At 42.5% G+C, this 23,324-nt stretch overlaps 1 protein-coding gene across 1 annotated transcript in view; it reads right to left on the bottom strand.

Annotated features, from left to right (window-relative positions):
- Positions 1-23,324, bottom strand: part of LOC132379077 (dual oxidase 1-like) — a 122,374-nt gene that overhangs the window by 38,384 nt on the left and 60,666 nt on the right. The window contains exons 18-23 of the mRNA XM_059946616.1: positions 22,754-22,939; positions 21,432-21,657; positions 17,586-17,679; positions 12,070-12,245; positions 10,838-10,901; positions 3,078-3,146 (exon numbers count right to left, since the gene is read on the bottom strand). Of these exons, the coding sequence (XP_059802599.1) occupies positions 3,078-3,146; positions 10,838-10,901; positions 12,070-12,245; positions 17,586-17,679; positions 21,432-21,657; positions 22,754-22,939 (815 nt within the window). The remainder of the gene's footprint in view (positions 1-3,077; positions 3,147-10,837; positions 10,902-12,069; positions 12,246-17,585; positions 17,680-21,431; positions 21,658-22,753; positions 22,940-23,324) is intronic.

The following is a 23,324-nucleotide window of genomic DNA, read 5'->3' as shown; positions in this document are numbered from 1 at the left end:
GATAAAATTATTTGAAGACTCAAATGCTTCATTCAGCAATCAATTTAAGAATATTAAGCATGACAGTGATTATTCGTCAGAATTATTTGCAGTGTTCAATTAAATCAGTCTTCAATTATAAGGAAATGACGTGAATCTTATCAAAGTCAAAGCAGTTATCTCCACATTTCTGTCCCTACTTATGTGCAACATTGGCCATCGGAATCTTTTCCAGATTCTGAGTCTCTCAGAGTTGGAAGAGAAAGAAAGCTGATGATCTTCAAGTGTACAGTGCCCATTCGGGTGAGCTGTACAAAGACATGTCAAAGATTTCAGGGTTTTCCCTGGATCCAGGTTGAGTAATAAATCAATTCCTGACAGTTGTACTGAGAAATTAACAGCAAGGAAGAAGGTAGAATGGATCTCTTTACAAAATTGTGATCTGAAGCCAGGGTTCAAAAAAATTACATCAAGACTTTTGGTTGCAGAAAGAATCTCTGAACACTATCCTGCACTGTGGAAAAAGAGCACGACTTTATTTATTGCCTTTCCAACATCATATTTAGTGGAGCATGGTTTCAGTGCACACACACAATTTCCTTCAAAGCAACGAAATAGACTGCAAATTATCGAACGAGGGTGATATTCAGTCTGATGTTGAGAAGCTGGTCACTGCATCTCATTGAAAGCAGAAAAAGCAATGAGTAGTGAATAGTTGAACTTCTAATGTACGCTCTAGCATAGTTGATGAAAATTGTTTTTACTCCAGTTAAATAAATATATGGTTTTATTTGTTGCTTTATATAGATGTAAATAATGTTTGCAATTACTTGTCACTGCTTTGAATCTGCAGTTCCTATTTTTTTCTTTCATGGTGCATTGTGAATCAAAATTCTTTGTGGTTTTTATGTAATGGCCAGAAGGAGAGAGGGGGCACCACAGGGGATGTGGTCTGTGAGCCAAAGGGGTGGTAACGCAGACAGCTTTGGGAACCACTGATCTAGGCCTTTCAATATTCAATAGGCTTCAATGAGATTCCTCCCCCTGCCTCATCCGTCTAAAGTAGCAGAATCTGCCTGATGCATCAGAGGCCCATCCCTCCGCGCTGTCAGTATGTCTTCATGAAGAGATGAGGTGTTGCTTCAAGAGGCAATATCCATCATCTGATCCATCCCATCTTGTTGCATCAGGCAGGAGATACAGAAGCCTGAGGTCCCATTCCACTCAGTTCAACAACAGCTACTTCCCTTGAGGCACCATCAATAACTCTCGGAGACGGGAGGCGAACAATAGGCTTTTATTAGCAGGAAAACGGAGCACAGCATCTTGGAGACTGGGGGGGGGGGGAGCAGTGCCTCCAATCACCTTTATACAGGGGTCTGTGGGAGGAGCCACAGGAGCAGTCAGCAGAGGGGCGTGTCCAGACAGGTATACATAGTTTACAACATCCCTTCAACTTGCTGCTGAAGTACAGTGTTTAGAGTTCAAAACCAGCTGGCAAAACCCTAATGATGAGTTTAGCACAATTATGAACACTTTAATCATTTTGCACTGTATGGATTTTCTTTTATTTTTATTCTAATTGTACTCTTGCTTATAAAAATTGTATTAGTTATCTTTCTTCTGTGAATGCTGCTTATCTGATGTTACAGTATGTGCCTGTGACATTTCTGCACGTTGCTTTTCTTAAACACCCATGCATCCATGTTGTGCACTTGACAATAATCTCGATTCTGACTTTGACTTTGATGCTGAAATCTAGTGGAACTCAACAAGTCGGGCAGCATTTGTGGAGGGAAAAGGATGGTCAGCGTTTTGTGTTGTGGTTCTCCATGTGGAATGCTTGAAACCTAGTCTTCACTGGTGATTGGTCGCCTGCTATATCAGATTATGACAGGTGAAACCTGGGTGGGAGAGTTTTTAAAGTGGAAAAGCTGTTGCTCTCGGGGAAGTTCCACTCTCTCGACCTCGGAAGTCCAGGTCCAGTGGTATGAGTAGTCATCACAAGTGGAGTCTTCCTTGGTGGCAGTGGATGACTATGACCCCTTCTGTGCCTTGTCATGACCTTCGCTCTCCATGAAACATTGCAGAAATGTTGGATCTCACTTTTGATCTCATCTGCCCGGTCTGCTGGTGCTGATTTCACATGCTCAGACACATACATCCCTATCTCAATGAGGTATAAGGCTCGCCGGCTACCCTCACCTGGTTTAGCCCACCTGCCGAAGCAGTGGACCAGGGCAAGGCCACTGCCACATTCCAACAGCTACTTGGAGCCACAGGTGAGAGCTGAGCCTATGCAGGGAACCAAAGGTAAGTGAGCTGCCCTAGAATGGACATGAAAAGCCCCTTCACCAGAGGTGCTACCCATCCCTGGATGCCGCATACACCAGCATTTTGCATGGATTGATAATTTGGTGTCAACATTCGCACTATAAATCTGACTTATTTCTAAAACACATAAGCATTAAAGGCAGCATCTATGGAAAGGAATAAACAGTTGATGTTTTGGGCCAAGACTCTTCATCAGGGCTGGAAAGGAAGGGGGAGGAAACCAGTATAAGGAAGTTGAGGGAGGGGGAAGGACAGGTGATGGGTGGAAAAGGCAAAGGGCTGAAGAGGAAGGAATCTAATAGAGGAGAGTGGACCATGTGAGAAAGGGGGGAAGGAGCAGCACCAGAGAGAGGTGATAGGCAGGTGAAGAGAGGAGAAGAGGTAGGAGGGAAGCCAGAGTGGGGAGTCGAAAAAGAAGAAATGGGGCGAGGGGGGGGGGGAATTACCAGAAGTTTGAGAAATGGATGTTCATGGTTGAAGGCTACCTAGGTGAAAGATGACGTGTTGCTCCTTGAACTTGAGAGTGGCCTCTTCATGGCAGTAGAAGCCACAGACTGACATGTCTGAAAGGGTATGGGCCCTGACGAATGGTTTCGGCCTGAAACATCAGATGTTTGCTCCTCACCATAGATGCTGCCTGACCTGCTGAGTTCCTCCAGCACTTTGTCTGCGTTACTCTGGATTTCCACCACCTGCATGCAGAATCTCTGGATTTTAACATTAACAGGCAGCAGAGTTAAATGGCACAGGGGGTGAGCTTTTACCTTTTGTTCTGTTTGTCTCTGTTTCGGAATTCCTGTCCAACCTGTTCCACTGGAGTCTCCTGGTTGTTCCTGTCAGTAGGTGGAGAACAAGAATGTTTTTCATAAGCCACAGGGGAGTCTATTTCATTCAAAGCTGAAGTGACAGGTTCTGTTATCCAGCACATGCACAAACCACAAGGCACCCTCAGCATAAGTGGGAAGACAAAAGCCTGGTCACCCGCACGATTCAGATCAAAAGTGGAATCATGTTTCCCCTCACAGTACTCCTGATTTTCTGGTGGTTAAACAATATCAATGGAAAATTATTTAGCTGTCAAATCCCCACGGCCAATTCTGCAACAGGATTTTGCTCCAGAAATACAGTGTTATGACCTCCAACACACTTTATCTAATGTCGAAAGCACACTCAGTGGCCACTTTATTAGATACATTTGTACACATGCTTGTTAAAGCAAATATCTAACCAGCCAGCCATGTGGCAGCAACTCAAGGCATAAAAGCATGCACACATGGTCAAGAGGTTCACTTGTTGTTCAGACTAAATATCAGAATGGAGAAGAAATGTGAACTAGGAGACTTTCACCGTGGAATGATTGTTGGTGCCAGATGGGGTGGTTTGAGTATCTCAGAGGCTGCTGACCTCCTGGGGTTTTCACAAACTATGGTCTCTAGCATTACCGAGAAGGGTGTGAAAACGAAACAAAACATCCAGTGAACGAAGGTTCTGTGGGTGAAACCACTTTTGTGAATGAGAGAGGTTAGAGGAGAATGGCCAGACTGGTTCAAGCTGACAATAGTATCGCGGCTGGCACAACGCTTTACAGTACCAGTGACCCGGTTCATTCTGCACCGCTGTCTGTAAGAAGTTCGTGTGTTCTTCCCATAACCACGTGAGTTTCCTTTGGGTGCTCTGGTTTCCTCCCACAGTCCAAAGACGTACTGGTTGGTCATTGTAAATTGTTCTATGATTAGGCTAGAGTTAAGTCGGGAGTTGCTGGCCATGTGGCTTGAAGGGGGCTGGAAAGCCTATTCTGCATTGCATCTCAATAAATGAATAAATAACTCAAATAACCACACTTAACAACAGCGGTGTGCAAAAGCACAACACATCGAACCATCAAGTGGATGGGCTACAGCAGCAGAAGACTATGAACATGCACTCATTGCCATGTTATTACATATAGGTGGTACCTGATAAAGCAATCACCAAGTGTATGCTATGAATTACTACTTTGTACTAAGGAAGCTCAACCTGAATAAAATTGTTACTGGCAGTCAGGGTTGGGTTGCATCATGGACTGGTATGGAGGATTCAATTCACAGGATAGTCAGTTCCATCATGGGAACAGCTGTCCCCATTAACTGAGACATCTACAAGAGGCAATGTCTCAGGAAGGCAGCATCCATCACCCAGGCCACACCCTCTTCTTGATGCTGCCGTTGGGCAGGAGGTACAGCAGCCTGAAGACCTGCACCTCAACGTTCAACAACAGCCTCTTCTCCACTGACATCAGGCTCCTGAATCGCCATGAAAAACCTTATCAGTGCCTCGGGCTACAGTTTTGTTCTTGCTTTTCATTTACTGAGGGATTGCTCCTTCAGGCCCTTCGAGGCCCGCAGCCTAGCGATCTTCTGATTCAATCCTAGCGTAGTCATGAGACAATTTACGATGACCAATTAACCTACCAACTGGTATGGTGCTCGACAGTGGGAGGAAACTGGAGCACCCAGAGGAAATCCACATAGTCACAGGAAAGCATACAGACAGTGGAGGGCATTGAACCAAGGTCACTGGTACTGTAAAGCATTGTGCCAACCACTATGTTACTGCACCACCCTCTCTCTCTCTTTCAATCTTGCGCCTGTGTTATTAGTTATTTTGATGTTTATGTTTGCACCCATGTAAATTATGAATAATTTATGTTAATTTAAGATTATGTTAACTTACAGTTTATTTGTCCTTGTACTATGCTGCTGCTGCAAAAAGCTAATTTTCTCGGTAAGTATACACCATGACAGTAATGAATTTAAGGCAGTACAGGTGTCCTCCCCTTTACAAAGGTAGAGTGCTCCTATGAAGCCTTTCTTAAACCAAAATGGCATAAAGCGAAGAACCATTCGTTCACTTACATGGGAAAAATTTTCGTAAAAGCAAATATCCTCTTTGTAATGCGAAAACAGGTTACCAATGTAGGTCTTTTGTAAAAGCAAAGTGGCGTAAATTGAACATTCGTAAAGCGGGGGACGCCTGTAATAAATAACTTAGGTCGACCCAAACTCCCTGCTCCTGATACATAGCCCTATATATTAGAGCATGCCAAATACTTGTTGGAATTGGAATTTGTTTACCATTGCCACGTGTAATGAGATACAGTGAAAAGCTTTTGTTTTTAGACAGATCATTCCTTAAGTAAGTAATCAGAGATGTAAGCAGTTAGTCTTTGTGAACGTGGCCATGCAATGTTGGCACTGGAAGTGATGAAACATTTGCTGGCAGCCTGTAGCAATCCTGGCAGATGTGATTTGATGCAAATGACATATTTCATTGTAAGCTTCAAAGGACAGTTCACGACAAATAAAAGAACTGATGGAATGGAGGCTCAGACTCGATGGGCTGAATGGCTCAATTCTGCTCCTATGTTTTATGGTCAAATATTTTTGTCTTTAAGTAGTTCAGGTAGTAAAAGGGAAAAAAGGCAGAATGAGGTGTTTCAGGTATAGTGTGTATGTAGTGCAGATAGACAGGTAAAGTACCAGGGAAATGAGGCAGATTGGGAGAACAAGAGTTAATCTGTTAGCGTAAGAAAGATCCGTTCAAGTGTTAGAAATTGTCATTAAACCTAGTAGGAAATCTTTAAGTGTGATGATATTCCCTGCCTCCATAACAGGGAGCATATTCAGAAATCAGAAGTGTGAAGAGATTTGGGAATCTTCATGCAGGATTCCATAAAGATGAACTTCTAGGTTGAGTTGGAGATAGGAAGACAAATGCAATTTTAGCACTTATTTCAGGAGTACTAGAATATAAAAGCAATGGTGTGAGGCATTGGTCAGGTCACACTTGGAGTAGTGTGAGCATTTCTGGGCCCCTTATCTAAGAAAGAATGTGCTGGAGTTTAGAATAATGAGGAGGGATCTCATTGAAACCTATTGCATAGTGAAAGGCCTAGATAGAGTGGACGTGGAGAGGATGCTTCTTATAGTGGGAGAGTCTAGAACCAAAGGGCGCAACCTCAGAATACAAGGACATCTCCAGAGATGAGGAAGAAGTTCTTTAACCACAGGGTGGCGAATCTGTGGAATTCATTGCTACAGACAGCTGTGGAAGCCAATTCATTGGGTAAATTTAAAGGACAGGTTGTTAGGTTCTTGAATATGGAGAGAAATCAGGAGAATGGGGTTGAAAGGGAATCAGTCATGATGGAATGGCACAGCAAACTCAATGGGCTGAATGGCCCCATTTTGCTCCTATGTCATTGGCTCTTATCACCCTTTCAGGCCAACAAGTCCAAATTTTACATTACATTAGCTTTAAGAAATACTTCCTCTCTGGCTCCTCACATTCTGTTGTGTTACCAGCTGGATTCAGTGTGTTCTCCCTGAAACAAAGGTAGCATTTCCATTGCCTTTTCCTGCACTGCGTTTAAGCAGGAAAATATTTCTGGAGTGTCACCTGGAATGCGACATTGGGACCCCTGCAGTCAACAGCGGTTAGCGCGACATTGTCACAGCTTGGGGTGTCGGAGCTCAGAATTCAATTCCGCCGTTGCATGTAAGAAGTTTGTATGCCCTTCCCATGAGGGTGAGAATTTCCTCCAGGAGACCTGGTTTCCTCACACATTTCAAAGACATTCCAGTTAGCAGGTTATTTGGTCTTTGTAAATTAGGCTCAGAAGTGCATACAGGAGAAACAAGAAAATTGTCAAGTGATTCACTTTGGAAGGTTGAGTTTGAAGATAGTCAACAGGGTTAATGCAGGATACTTGGCAGTGTGGAGGAACAGAGGGACCTTTGGGGACCATGTTAATAGAGCCCTTAAAGTTGCCGCACAAGTTGATGGGGTTTTTAAGAAGGCATATAGTGTTCTTTCGTCAGGGGATTGAGATCAAGAGCCGCAAGGTAACTCTGGTTACACCATCTTTGGAATATTGTAAAGCAAACACGAGGAAATCTGCAGATGCTGGAAATTCAAGCAACACACACAAAATGCTGGTGGAACGCAGCAGGCCAGGCAGCCTCTACAGGGAGAAGCGCTGTCGATGTATCGGGCCGAGACCCTGATGCTGCCTGGCCTGCTGCGTTCCACCAGCATTTTGTGTGTGTTGTTTGGAATATTGTGTTCAGCTCTGGTTGCTTCATTATAGGAAAGATGTGGAAGCTTTAGAGAGGGTGCAGGGGAAATTTACCAAGATGCTTCCTGCACTAGAGCACATGTCTTACGAGGAAAGGTTGAGCTCTTTGGAGCGAAGGAGGACGAGAGGTGACTTGATAGAGGTGTACAAGATGATAAGAGGCGTATAAGATGTTAAAAGGCATTGATCGAATGGACAGCTAGAGACATTTTTCCAGAGCAGAAATGGCTAATATGAGAGCCTTAATTTTAAGCAGATTGGAGGTAAGTACAGGGAGATGACAGTGTAAAGTCTCTTTACACAGAGAGTGGTGCGTGCATGGAATACCCTGCTGTGGGAGGTGAAAGAGGTAGATACATTGGGGATTTAAGAAACTCTTAGATATAGGAGGGGGATTGAAAATCTGGCTGAGTGGTGCCATAACACCAACCTCTTAATGTCAGCAGGACCAAGGAGCTGATTATTGATTTAAAAGGAGGAAACCAGAGGCCCATGAGCCAGACCTCATCGGGGATCAGAGTTGGAGAGGGTCAGTAACTGTAAATTCCTTGGTGTTATCATTTCAGAGCACCAGTCCTGGGCCCAGCATGCAAGTGCAATTGCAAAGAAAACATAGTAGCACCTCTACTTCCTTAGGATTTTGCGAACATATGTCAAGGCATCGAAAACTCTGACAGACTTCTAAAGATGTGTTGTTGACTGGCTGCATCACAGTCCGGTATGGAAACACCCTTGAATGGAAAATCCTATAATAATGGAGTGGATATGGCCCAGTCCATCACGGGTAAAGCCCTGCCCATTGTTGAGCATACCTACATAAGCATTGTCACATGAAAACAGTGTACATGATCAGGGACTCCAGCTACCCAGGCCACATTCTCTTCTCACTGATGCCATGAGGTAGAAGGTACAGGAGCCTCAGGACTCTCACCACCAGGTTCAGGAACAGTTATTACCCCTCAAATCATCAGCCTTTTGATAACTTCACTCAGCTTCATTTGCTGCATCACTGAAATGTTCCCACAACCTATGGACTCACTTTCAAGGACTCTTCATCTCATATTCTTGACATTTATTGCTAATTTATTATTATTTCTGTCATTTTGTACTTGCATAGTTTGTTGTATTTTGCATACTGGTTGTATGCCTAATTGGTGAGGTCCTTCATTGATTCTATTATGATTTTGGACTTATTGAGTATGTCCACAAGAAAATAAATCTCAGGATTGTATAAGGTGACATATACAATATGTACTTCGATAATAAGCTAATTCGAACTTTAGAGGATGGAAAAATGGAGGGCAATGTAGGAGGCAAGGGTTAGACTGATGCTAGAGTAGGTTAAAAGGTTTGTATTGGTTTGTAAAAGGTTTGTACTGTTCTGTAATGTTCTATGTTCCATGGTATGCAATTCTCTCTGAAAGAGACAACATAGTTCTACACCCCTACTTTTTGTCAGTAACCTTGGAAGTTTGTCATCAGCAAGCACGTATTTGAATAAAAACAAAGCACCTCAAATACACCCTTTTTAAAGAGTCTGTGGAATGAATTACTGATGTTGTCTTCAGGTCACAGATCCTAACACGCCCAGTAGCAATGTGCTCCCTACACCCTGCTAACAGGAAACACGGAGGGACAAATGTTTATTTTCTGAGTGGGAAAAAGTTCAGAGGCTTGCTGGGCTGTTGCCTGTTAATGATGGAAAGCTGTACCAGCTAGGTTGGCATCTGTTTGCATTTGGGAGAGTTGGAAAGCATTAGACTGAAAGGTGAAAGATCATGAGATATGGGTGTGAGAAGATCTTTCCTCTTGTGGTAAATTCAAGAACAAAAGAGTCACTATTTAGTAATAGGTTAATAAGAGATCAGGTGTAACCTTTTTTCTCTCAGATTCCATGATAAATAAGTTGGGTGGATGGGTTAGCCATAATATAGTTAAGAAGCAGATCAGCCATAATCTGATTAAATGGAGGAACATCTGGAGGGGACAGAATATACCAGCACAAATTAATCAATCGCTGCCTCACTATGACCACTTTGATCACTTAAAAGGATTATTTTGCACTAATTGTGAGTACATTTAACTTATATACTTCTAGTGATTGCTATGTGTCTGGGATGCTGCTGCAAGTAAGCTTTTTATTGCATCTGTTCATACATGCACTTGTGCAACCAACATTAAACTGAAAGACTTTGACCTTCTCTAGTCCTGATTCAGGGTTTGACCCAAAATGTTCACAATTTCTCTCCTTCCCCAAAGGTGTTACTTGACCCGCTAAGTTCCCAGAAAAGATTGCTTGTGGCCATTGACACAAGGGGTACTGCAGATTGCTGGAAATCTAGAGCAACACACACAATGTGCTGGAGGAGACTCTGCAGGCCGGGCAACATCTTTGGAAGGGAATAAACAGTTGATGTTCTGTGCCGAGACCCTTCACCGTGTTGTGATAGTTAGTGGCATTTGTTTTCTCCAGTAACTATTACTACTACGTCGACTCAGGCCTAGGGGGCCGGCGTCAGGCATAAGGCATCTCCAGTAAGGAGTACAGTATACCCAATGCACGGGATTGGAAAAAGTGCGAGTGAATTATTGCTTCACCTAGGCAGGCTGTTGGGAACAATAAACGGTAAGCAGAAAAAACTCAGCAGAAATTGCGGAGGCAGAGAGTCTATGTCGATGACTTGGCTTTGAGACCCTGTCTCAAGACTGAGAGGGCAGAGGAAAGGTGGCTAGCAAATTATAGTACAAGAGGGGGAGGGGGTGGGACAGAGAGAGTGATTGGTAGATTCAGACTGAAGAGGGAGGTAGACAGATAGAACCAGGAAGGAGGGAAGGTGAACAAAGAGAGAGAGGTAAAGTAGGTGGAACACACACAAAATGCTGGAGAAACTCAGCAGGTCAGGCAGCATCTATGGAGAGAAATAAACAGCCAATGCCTCAGGCCATGATCCTTCATTAGGACTGGAAAGGAATGGGGGAGAAGCCAGAGTAAGAATGTGGGAGAGGGGAGGGAGTACAGCCTGGCATGTGATGTGATGAAGCAATAAACAGTTTATCTCCCTCCATAGATGCTGCCTAACCGGCTGAGTTCCTCCAACAGTTTGTGTGTGTTACTCTGGATTTCCAACATCTGTAGAATCTCATGTTTGTAGTAAGGTAGGTGGACAGGAGATTATGTGAGATAGAAAAACACTGGGGTGTGGGCTACATGTAACTGAAAAATACAGTGATTATGCTGTTGGGTTATTACCTTCTGTAGTGAAATATTGTTCTTCCAGTTTGGGTATAGCTTCTGTAGCAAGGGAGAAGGCCAAAGGCTGACAGATCAGTGTGCAAGTAGGAAGGAGAGTTAAAATAGCATGTTTTTAAAGACACACAAGGTCATTTAGATACAAAATATGTACTCACTTGTATGGGTTTTTGAGGAAGGAAACTCGCTGGAACTTGTTGGCTTTATCTCGTATGTCCAAACCTAAAGAGAAGAAGAGAACATTCATTACACCACTGTGGAGGTGTGCTTACCATATTGAAAGATTTGTTCGTTTTCTGACTTATGAACAAAGTTGACCAATGGTCATCTCTAAATACAGAATCTGTACATAACCCTGGAAATGGGTAGTCCTACAGGGAAAGATTTGCAGGCCCAGCTTGTGTAAAATCAGGAGATGACTTGATTGGAACATTCAAGATCCTGAGGACATGCTTCTAACAGTGGGCGAATCTTGGGGGTGGCTGTTTAAAAATAAGACCAGAAATGAAGCAACATGTTATTCTCTTGGATTGTCATGAGTCTTTGAAACTCTTTTCCTCAAAGGGTAGTGGGTGAAGAGTCATTAAATATTTGTAAGGCAGGAGTAGGTAGTTTAAGGGGGTGGAAAAATTATTGTGGGTAGTCGGGATCACAGGGTAGGATTTTAATCAGATTAACAACACACACAAAGTGCTGGAGGAACTCAGCAAGTCAGGCATGTTCAGTGCAGGGAATAAACAGTTGATGTTCCAGTCCTGATGAAGGGTCTTGGCCCAACACATCAACTGTTCATTCCACTCCAGAGGTGCTGCCTGACTCGCTAAGTTTCTCCAACATGTTGTGTGTGCACTGCTCAAGATTTCCAGCATCTGCAGAATCTTGGGTGGGATTAGCTTCATGACGATGAATTGCAGAATAGGTTCAAGGGGTAAGAAACCCAAATCTGACAGTGATTCTTAGCTCTGCATTAGAATATAGAACATAAAACAGAGCACAACACGGGGCCCTCGGCCTACAGTTCTGTGCTGACCTTTTAACCTTCTCCAAGATCAATCTAACTCTTCCCTCCCACATAGCTCCCCATTTTTATCATCCATGTGTCTTTCTAACAGTTTCTTAAATGCCCCTAATTCATTTGCCAAAGTTTGTGTGGATAATCGGCATGGTATGGCACCAAAGGAGGGCATTGTTTGAAAACACAGCATTAGATTCCAAATTCATGGTGACAACACTCTGATCTACTCACCACTGCGTCCGAGTGTCAAGCATTACTGAAGGAACAGAACTGTCCTCTGGCAGGCTCTTGAGAAACCTAAAGCCGCTGTCTCCAATCCACTCCGGATGCACAGACATTACCCTGACCCCTTTATATGTTAAAGGAATTACTGACCTTTCACGTTGAGCTGAGCAAACTGCAGTTCATCTGCGTGGTCTCGGAACAGGTAATGGAAGTCCTCCCAGGTGAGTTCATCTTTGTCCTGGAATCCCGCTTCCTTGAACAGCGAGTTCATGATCTCATCCTCCTGCAATTTTGATAAGCAGTTATGGGAGATCTCAATGAAGGACCTGGAAGAACAAAGGGTGAGTAATGTCTGTCTCCACCAGAGTAAAGTGACAAGCAAAAACACTCCAGTAGTACTAAATATTGTAGACAGAATCAGAAATGTTAAATCACAAATACTCAAATTGTTTTCTAGCAGGAATTACTATTCATGTTTTACATTAACATTAATTTTAATTAGAATTTAATTTAGAGATACAACACAGTACCAGGCCATTCTGGCCGAACAAGCCCACCTTGCCCAATTAGACCATTTGACCAACTGCCTACTAACCTGTATGTCTTTGGAATGTGGGAGGAAACCAGGGCACCTGGAGGAAATCCACATGGTCACAGGGAGAAAGTATAAACTCCTTATGGATGGTGGCGGGAATTGAACCAGGACTGCTGTTGGGTGTAACTACTACACTACCATGCCACCCGTTATGAAAACCTGACATAGCATCTGCGGCACTAATGGAATTCAAACACACAACTCTCTGATCTGGAGTCAGACTCTGCCGTTGCACCATGAGGCCCGATGCATTGTGCTACTGGCTTGCAACTACGAGGTTATGACACAATATGAACAGAAATAGGATGTCAGCCCCTCAAACCTGCCCTGCTATTCAAAACCATCACAATTGGCCATCCTCCGCCTTCATCTCCTCCTCTCTGCCAGTTCCCCACAGCCTTCAGTTCCCTCATCTTTAAACAAAAGTATCTGCTTCCCCTTTGTACACACAATGATGCAGCCTCCATCATTCTCCATGAGTTCCTGAGGCTCAGTCAGGAATGGGCGGATGGTAAAAAAGCAAAGGTAGCGTGCAGTCAGACTATCAGGGAGGGCAGGCAGATGAAAGGATAAAATTGCAGCCACCAGAGTGAGTATCAGTACATTAGGGATGCAGAATTAAAATGGGTAGCAAATGTGGTACTCAAAGTGTTAAATTTCAAAGCACGGAGTATAAGAGATAAGGTGGATGATCTTGTTGCAATATTACAGATTGTCAGGTATGATGTTGCGGCCATCACTGAATCGTGGCTGAAGGATGGTGGTAGTTGGGAGCTGAATGTCCAAGGTTACATGTTGTATCGGAGGGATAGGAAGGTAGGCAGAGGGGGTGGTGTGGCTCTGCTGGTAAAGAATGGTATCAAGTCAGTAGAAAGATGAGACATAGTATTGGAAGGTGTTGAATCCTTGTGGGTTGAGTTAAAAAAACTGCAAGAGTAAAAGGACCCTGATGGCAGTTATATTCAGGCATCCCAACAGCAGCTGGGATGTGGGCCACAGATTGGAACAGGAAATAGAAAAGGCAAGTCAAAATGGCAATGTTATGATAGTCGTGGGAGATTTCAACATGCAGGTCGATTGGGAAAATCAGGTTGGTAATGGATCTCAAAAGAGTAAGTTTGTTGAAAGCCTACGAAATGGCTTTTTAGAACAGTTTGTTGTTGAGCCTACAAGGGGATCAGCTATACTGGAATGGGTGTGATGTAATGAACTGGAAGTAATTAGGGAGGTAAAATTACCCTTGGGAGGCAGTGATCATAATGTGAGAGTGTTCAACTTGAAACTTGATACGGAGAAAGTCTAACTTACAGTGGAGTATTTCAGTGGAGTAAAGGAAATTACAGTGGTATGAGAGAAGAGTTGGCCAAAGTAAATTGGAAGGAGGTGTTGGCAGGGATGACAGCAGGGCAGCAATGGTGTGAGTTTCTGAGAAAAATGAGGAAGTTGCAGGATAGATGTATACCAAAAACAAAGAAATACTCAGATGGCAAAGTAGTACAACCGTGACTGACAAGGGAAGTCAAAGCTAATGTAAGAGTAAAACAGTGGGTATAAAACAACACAAAAATTAATGGTTTGACAGAGGATTGGGAAGATTTTAAAAACCTACAGAGTACAACTAAAAGAATAATTAGGAGAGAAAATATGAAATATGAAAGCAAGTTATCAAACAATATCAAAGTGGATAGTAAAAGTTTTTTCAAGTATGTAAAGAATAAAGGAGAGACGAGAGTGGATATAGGCCCACTAGAAACTAAGGCTGGAAAAATAATAACGGGGGACAAGGAGATGGCAGATGAACTAAATGAGTATTTTGCATCTGTTTTCACTGTGGAAGACACCAGCAGTGTGCCAGATTTTGAACGGTGCGAGGGAAGAGAAGAGAGTGCAGTTACTATTACAAGAGAGAAGTTGCTCAAAAAGCTGAAAGACCCAAGGTTGTATAAGTCACCCGGATCAGAAGAACTGCACCCTAGGATTCTGGAAGAGGTAGCAGTAGAGATTGTGGAGGCATTAGTAATGATCTTTCAAAAACCATTGGACTCTGACAGGGTGCCAGAGGAGTGGAAAATTGCAAATGTTACTCCACTCTTTAAGAAAGGAGAAAGGCAGCAGAAAGGAAATTATAGACCAGTTAGCCTGACCTCAGTGGTTGGGAAGATGTTGGAGTAAATTGTTAAGGATGAGGTTATGGAGTACTTGGTGACAGTGGACAAGATAGGGAAAAGTCAGCGTAGTTTCCTTAAGGGAAAACCTTGCCAACAAACCAGTTAGAATTCTTTGAGGACAATAAAAGTAGGATAGATAAATGGGGTGCAGTGGATGTTGTCTATTTGGACTTTCAGAAGACCTTTGACAAGGTGCCACAATGAGGCTGCTTACCAAGTTAAGAGCCCATGGTATTACAGGAAAGTTACTGGTATAGTTAGAGCATTGGCCGATAGGTAGGAGGCAGTGAGTGGGAATAAAATGGTTCTTTTCTGGTTGGCTGCCAGTGACCAGTGGTGTTCTGCAGGGGTCGGTGTCAGGACCACTCCTTTTTATGCTGTATGTCAATGATTTAGATGATGGAATAGATGGCTTTATTGCCAAGTTTGCAGATGATACAAAGATTGAGTAGAGTCAAGATTGAACAGGTAGTATTGAGTAAACAGGTAGGCTGCAGAAGGACTTAGACAAATTGGGAGAATGGGCAAGAAAGTGGCAAATAAAATGCAATGTTGGAAAATGCACGGTCCTGCGCTTTGGTAGAAGGAATAAGTGTGCGACTATTTTCTAAACGGGGAGAAAATCCAAAAATCTGAGATGCAAAGGGACTTGGGAGTTCTTGTGTAGACCACCCTAAAGGTTAACTTGCAGGTTGAGTCAGTGGTGAGGAAGGCAAATGCAATGGTAGCATTCATTTCAAGAGGTCTAGAATACAAGGGATGTGATGCTGAGTCTTTCTAAGGCACTGGTGAAACCTCACCTTGAGTATTGTGAATAGTTTTGGGTTCCTCATCTAAGAAAAGATGTGCTGGCATTGGAGAGGGTTCAGATGAGGTTCACAAGGATGATTCCAGGAAAGAAAGGGTTATCATACGAGGAACGTTTAATAGCTCTGGGTTTGTCCTCACTGGAATTCAGAAGGATGAGGGGGGATCTCATTGAAACCTTTTGAATGTTGAAAGGCCTAGACAGAGTAGATGTGGAACAGATGTTTCCCATGGTGGGGGAGTCTAGGACAAGAAGGCACAGCCTCAGGTTAGAGGGACATCCATTTAAAACAGAGATGTGGAAAAAATTCTTTAACCAGAAGGTAGTGAATTTGTGGAATTTATTACCACACGCAGCTGTGGAGGCCAGGTTGTTTGGTGTATGTAAGGCAGAACTTGATAGGTTCTTGATTGGACATGGCATCAAAAGTTACAGGGAGCAGGCCGGGGAATGGGGCTGAGGAGGGAAAAAAAGGAGCAGGCATGATTAAATGATGGAGCAAACTCAATGAGCTAAATGACCTAACTCTAATCCTGTGTTTTATGGTCTTATGGAACTCAACAGGTCAGACAGCTTCTGTAGAGGGGGATAAACAGTTGGCGTTTCTGGCCAAGACTCTTCATCAGGACTGAAGGGGAACAGGTCGAGGGGAAGAAGTACAAGGTGGCAAGTGATAAGTTAAAGTGGGTAGGTGGGGCAGGAGAGATTAAATAAGAAGCTGTATGGTGATAGGTGGAAGAGGTAAAGTGCTAAAGAAGAAAGAATCTAATAGGAGAGATTAGACCATGGTCACCTGCCACTTGTACTCCTTTCCTTCTCCCTTCCTTCTTATTCCGTCTCCTTCCCTCATCCATTCTCTCCAGTGCCGATGAAGGTTCTCGGCCCAAACTGTCGACTGTTTATTCCTCTCCATAGCTGCTGCTTGAATTGCTGAATTCTTCCAGCATTTTGTGTCTGCTGCTCTGGATTTCCTGCATCTACAGAATCTCTTGTGGTTATTTTTTTTTGGAGTTATTTTGTGTCTGCAATCATTTTCTGTTATCACAAACAAGAGAAAATATGCAGATGCTGGAAATCAAAGTATTCCACACAAAATGCTGGAGGAACTCAGCAGGTCAGATAGCAAATATAGAGAATATATTGTGTTATGTTACACCTCCTCAATAATTTAACAGAGGAATTTTCTGGTCAAAATCAGCCCTGCGCATCGGATATGGTTCCAATACAGTCACACTGTTTCAGGAACAGCCAATGTAGGTTGTTGCCATGACTACCAGCTGTTATTTAAGGTACTCCACACATTAATCTCACTTAATAAGTCTTATTTCCTGCCTCCTTCGTCTTGACTAAAGTATTAATTCTCTACTCTCATTCCCAGCAGAGCCAGCAAATATCTGATCAGCTCTATCTGTCCTCACACTCACCACTTCAAAATTAACATCACACTCAAAATGCAGCAGAAACTCAGTAGGTCAGGCAGCATCTAGAGAGAGGAATTAACAGTCGATGCTTTGGGCTGGGACCCTTCATCAGGGCAAGACACCAAGGGGTCCAAAGCTAAAATAAGACAGTGGAAGGAGGGGAAGGAGCACAAATTGGCAAGTAATAGGTGAGACCAAGTGAGGGAGAAGATGAGTAGTTGGGTACAGGGGATGAAGTGAGCTATTGACCTACATTAAGGGGCAATTGTCCGTGGACACAAAACCTATTATCTCAGCTGGAGACTGGAGTGCCTGAGGGAAAACCTTCAGGCCACAGAAAGAATGCGCAAACTCTGCAAAGACAGCTCCTGAGGCCAGTGCTGATCCCGACTACCTGGGGCACTGTGGCACAGTGGTGCCCACTATTGGCTAAGTCACACCCAAGTATATGAATAAATAAAGACTGAAGACTGAAGACAATTGCATGTCAACAGAAGAGGCCCATGTGATGAAGCTGGCTTTGGCTTGATGCTCTTGGTGTGGATGGAAGATGTTGAAGGCTCTTTTTATTTCTTGAACCCTTTCTTGCACATATAAAGCAGTGTGAGCTTTCAAATAATTATCTTTACAAACCCAGAATGTCCTTAAAATGTAAGAAATCTATCCATGTTTACCTCAATAATACAGAAAATTCCTCTTTTGATAGGAATCCATTTCCGTCAACATCATACATCTGGAACATGAGCTTAGACTTCTCTTCAGGAGAACCTGTAAAAAAAACCCATGACAAAAGTATTGGTCTCTTTGCAGCCTTCATTAAAGAATTCCCCAATTTCAGGCAACTGGTTCTTTTTATCTGAATCAGACCTGGCCATTGATCCACCTGCCTCATTCTCTCTTTCTCCGTTGGTGAAACATGATTTTCTGGGCATAACCCTCAGCCCTGCTATTTATAACACCAAATAGTAAAAAAGGGAGCATAATCTGCTTCTAACTGGTATGTTTAATAACCAGTTGGTCTCATCCTATCACAGATTTTCCCTCTGTCCTATCCATCCCTCCCTAATCTTCTCTACAACTGAATCTTCACATGGTTTCTCACTTTTCCAGTTCTGATGAAGAGCTTTTGACCTGAACTCGGTTTCTCTCATTGCAGATGCTTCCTGACCTGCCGAGTATTTCTAGTATTTTCCATTTAAAAAAATGTTAGACTTTTAGTATCTAAATTCCAGTTTATAGTCAAATGCACAAGTATGCAATTAAAAAAACATTTTAGTACAAAGTGGTCAAAATGGGTATGATGACAGAGATATTGTCTCCACATCTGCAGATTTATTGATTTTCATTCACATTGATGTAAGAAGAAATTTGTTTACTGTCACTGAGAACAGACACAGGCCCTTCTGCCCACCTTGACTATACTAACAATTAAATACCCATCTACACTTATCCCACTTATCAGCACAATTCATAGACTTTAAAAAAGACATTTTTGTCAAGTATTTAGCAAACAATAACAATGTGCATGATCATTCTATTACTGGAAAAGTAATGCATTTGTGTGAACTATCAGTAAATAATATTAAGAGTTTTAGAGAGCATCTTTATTCTAGTTAAACCTTCCTCTGGAAAATGTCCAACTGAGGTTTAGGGTTCAGTTGTACAATCAAAATCATTGCAGCATCTTGTGATTCACGAATTAACTTTTAGATTTCCTAAGTAAATGGTTTGTATTAAGTGTCATTTCCAATTGGACCACATCCATACCACAGATGGAAGTGTATAGAATATCATGGAGTAATTTTATAACTTTATATTGTAGATACTTAAAAGTTCCTAAATTAAGAGCTAAAGTTTCATCTCATCTTCTTGCTAGGTTTTATAAAACTTGCATGCATCACAAACAAGGTTTCTTTTCATAGGACATTTACACATGATTACACATCTTGTATGTGTGCTAAAGGAAACACAAGACCAGAAGACATCGGAACAAATTAGGCTATTTGGCCCATCAGGCCTGCTCTGCCACACCATCATGGCTTTATTATCTCTCCCAACCCCATTCTCCTTCCTCCTCCCTGTAACCATTGACCCTGTTACTAATCACAAACCAATCAACCTCTTCTTTAAATGCCCAGTGACTTGGCCTCCACAACCATCTGTGGGAATGAGTTCCACAGATTCACCAGCCTCTGGCTAAAGAAATTACTTCTCATCTTTATTCTAAAGGGATGTCCCTGTATTCTGAGGCTATGCCCTCTGGTCCTAGACTTCCCTACTTTAGGAAACATTCTCCTCATGTTCACTCTGTCAAGGCCTTTCAATATTAGATAGGTTTCAATGAGATTACCCTCTCATCCTACTAAACTCCAGTGAGTACAGGCCCAGAGCCATCACATGCTCCTCATACATTAACCCTTTCATTCATGGGATAATTCTCATGAATCTCGTGAGGACTCTCTCCAATGCCAGCACATCCTTTCTCAGATAAGGGGTTTCAAAACTGCTCATTATATTCCAAGTGTGGTCTGACCAATGCCTTATAAAGCCTCATATTATTCCTTGCTTTTATATTCTAATACTCTTGAAATGAACGCTACTATTGCATTTGCCTTCCTGACACCAGGAACAGCCACCACACAAGCTCAGAATATGTCAAGCACTGCTCCTTGCCTTCATGCCATTAATGTGAATTCAGTCAATTTCAATACAAGACGGACTGGTCAGACGTGGTGTCCCATGCACAAAGTAGTGTCCTCACGCACAGGAGAGCTCCAAAATAGTGCTGTCCGTCAAGTGATAGTCAGCACAACTGCTTTACAATGGCGGTGATCACCGATCAGTATTAAATTCCTGCCGCTGCCTGTGAGGAATTTGTCCATTCTCCCTATAACTGCATGGGTTTCCCCCAGGTACTCCTGTTTCCTACTACATTTCAAAGATGTACATCTAGGGTTCTCATGAATCGTGGGTGTGCGATGTTGGTACCAAAGTGTGGTAACACTTGCAGGCTGCCCCCCTGCACAACCCTCGGAATGGTCATTGACACAAAAACAATACATTTCACAGTATGTTTCAATGTCTTGATGTGCATGTGATGAATAAAGCTGATCACTTTCATAAGCTCCAATTATATCTGATAATGAGCTCAGTACCCACCCCCTATCTTTATGAGAATCAATTACAATTAAGCTATTGGAATCTGCTTTGTGGACTGGTCCCGAATGAATAACCTTTGATGCACAGTGTATCAGAAATCCCATTATACATAATTCAACAAAAAGCAACAAACATTCTCCTCAGGAACAATATGGATCGAGCAGCATCTGTGGAGGGAAAGGAACTGTCAATTCCTTATCGAAGAAAGGATGTGCAGGCATTGGTGTGGATCCAGAGGTTGTTTACTGGAATGATCCCAGGAATGAAAGGGTGAATGTATGAGGAGTGTTTGATGGCTCTGGGCCTGTACTCACTGGAGTTCAGAACAATGTGGAAGGGTCCTCACTTACAACCTATCGAATATTGAAAGGCCCAGATAAAGTGGATGTGGATAGAATGCTTCCAATAGTGGAGCAGTCCAGGACCAGAGGACACAGCCTCAGAAGTGAAGGACATCCCTTTAGAACAGTGATGGAGAAACTACAAAGGACATTTACAAAATGGGGAAGATAACAGCATCTGTTAATCATAAGCTGGAACAATTTGATTCATACTGAGAAAAATGGTTTAACTGCATAATGATTCATAGGCCTGATTTTATTCTCACAAATCAATGAATCTGTTGTAAAAAAAGAGATCACTCCCTACTTGTACATAGTTCTTTCCTTTTGCTTGTTTTTTCTTTCCACTCTTCTAGAAGTGTATACCTCAGATAAATACTTTGTGGAGATTTGTGATATATATGATTATATGATATATATGTACAATGTCTGAAATACATCTTATGGAAATGTTTGTTTGATGATGAACTTCAATAAAAAAATAAATTACGAAAAAAAGAACAGTGATGTTGAGAAATTTCTTTAGTCAGAGGGTGGTGAATCTGTGGAGTTCATTGCCACAGATGGCTGTGAGGCCAAGTCATTGGGTATGATTAAAGTGGAGGCTGATGGGTTCTTAACGAGTAAGGGTGTCAAAGGTTACAGGGAGAAATCAGGAGAATGGAGTTGAAAGGGGTAATAAATCAGCCATGGTGGATTGGCTGAGCAGGCTCAATGGGACAAATGGCCCAATTCTGCTCCTATCTTATGATCAGCTGATACCCTAATCTCCAGTCAGTACTGACTTACAATTTCATCTCAGTATGCTGACAATTCATTTCCTTCCACAGATGCTACCTGACCCACTGAGCTCCTCCAATAGGTTGTTTGTTGCTCCAGATTCCAGCATCTGTGGTCTTCTGTGCCTCCATCTGAAAGCACTGACTGATGTTTAGTTGATCATTTCATGGTTCTCAGATATCTGCAGGGATGGAAAAGGCTGGAAAGAAGAGTAGTGTTACCATTATAATTCCTCTTTACCTTTCATGAATATGATCAAGATATCAAAGAACTCTCTGAAGGATAAATAGCCATTTCCATCTTTGTCTGCTAAAGAGAACATCTGCTCAACGAACATGGAATCGTCCTTCAGTCCAAGGGCATCAGCAAACTCTATCCGTGTTAGCTCACAATTCAGTGATTCCTTTGCCTTCCTTGATATCTCGGTGTTGAAATCACCAGCATCTGATCTGTCAATGTCTAGAACCTATAATGTAAATAAAGGAGATTTCATTTATATATTGCCTTTCCAAAACTCAGGTTGTCTCAGTTTACTGCCGATGAAGTGAAGGCTGGCTATTTGACCTAGCTGGAAATCTATCAACCAATTCGCAGCCAGCAAAGTCCCAAATCAGTTCTCAAATGCAAACTTAAATTTTAGCCATGTTTTCAGTTACTATTGGCTGGGGTTCCAGCAAGAATCTCCCTATTTACGCAGAGCCATGGGATCTCTTATCTAGCGTTTGATGTCCATGAGCCTGTACTCAATAGAATTCGGAAGAACGAACTGGATAACTGTGAAACCTGCCCAGGTACTGAAAGGCCTGGGTAGAGTGGATGAGGAGTGGATGAGGAGAGGATGTTTCAGTAGGAAAGTCTAGGATCCAGGGCACAGCCTTATTATCCCTTTAAAAACAAGATGAGAAGGAATTTTTTAAGATTCAGAGTGTGGTGAATCTCTGGAATTTTCTGCCATTGCGGACCATGGAGCCCAAGTCATTGGATGTATTTAAGGCAGAACTTGATGGGTGATTAGAAAAGGTGGTTAAGGTTTGCAGGCAGGAAAATGGGGTTAAGAAAAATTAGCCATGATTGAATGTCAGACTCAATTTGCCAAATGGCCTATTCTCCTCCTATATTTTATGGACTTACAGTCTCATGAGAGGGTAGATGTGCCTTCAGTTTAATGTCTCATCAGAAAGCATACATCTTTGAAATTTCAGTACCTCCTCAGTACTGCACCGCTGAACCAGCCTAGATGCTTGGATACGTTTCTCTGGGAAGGCCGCATGGAATTCTGACCTGGCAGAGAAGGGGAAAGGACTGACAGTGGCTTTGGGAAATAAGGCAAACTTCTTTTTGCATTTTCTTGTACATTCAACTTCCCATTCATGCATACAGGTATCAACCAAAAGTTGGCATTTCCTGTCATTAAATTGGCAGTCATTAACTTGGCCCTCGAATGTAGAAAGAATATTTGTGGGTGAGATTCCTGGATCACTTCAGAAGCCATCTCTAGTGTGATTTATGCCCAGCGTGACTGAACTATTGGGTAGCACCTCAGTTTGCCATTTCTGTCCTACCTGTGCAAATACCCTCCGGAAAAATGTATCCAAAATCTGGCTTCGCTGCTGTTTAGTGACCGCTTCTTTGAAGATCGTTCTCTGGCTAGTCTCATTCATGAGTAGATGGGCCCTATTCTTCTCGAGTTGCTCCCTGAGCTGCTCAATGAAATCGTCATGGTCCTCCTCTGTGTCAAACAACAGCACCTATTATAGGAGAGAGACAAAAATAACACAGCTATAGGTAACACTACTGTGTTAGATGTCCATCATTAAACAACATTCCCTCTTATTTGTGCAAATGGATGCAAGACTCTTCACTGTAATTGTAATGGAATGGAGCTGAGGAATAAGAAGGTGTATATGTACTTATTTTCTAATATTTATAATAAAATTAGGTCACCATTATCAAATCACAGAATATTATATAGAAACAAGCACACATTAGTTCTTGTCTAATAGAGACTAGTGTAGTGCTGTATCAGCCTAGATGTTTGGATCATTGGCTAGGCAGTGCATGAAACAAATGTCTTGCTGCTTGTCTATCTGCTTGACATGTCCTTCTTTGTGGACCCATCCCTGTGTGAATTTT

Source organism: Hypanus sabinus, chromosome 21 (assembly GCF_030144855.1).
Source record: "Hypanus sabinus isolate sHypSab1 chromosome 21, sHypSab1.hap1, whole genome shotgun sequence".
Classification (NCBI taxonomy): Eukaryota; Metazoa; Chordata; class Chondrichthyes; order Myliobatiformes; family Dasyatidae; genus Hypanus; species Hypanus sabinus.
This window is presented reverse-complemented; position numbering and strand designations above follow the sequence as displayed.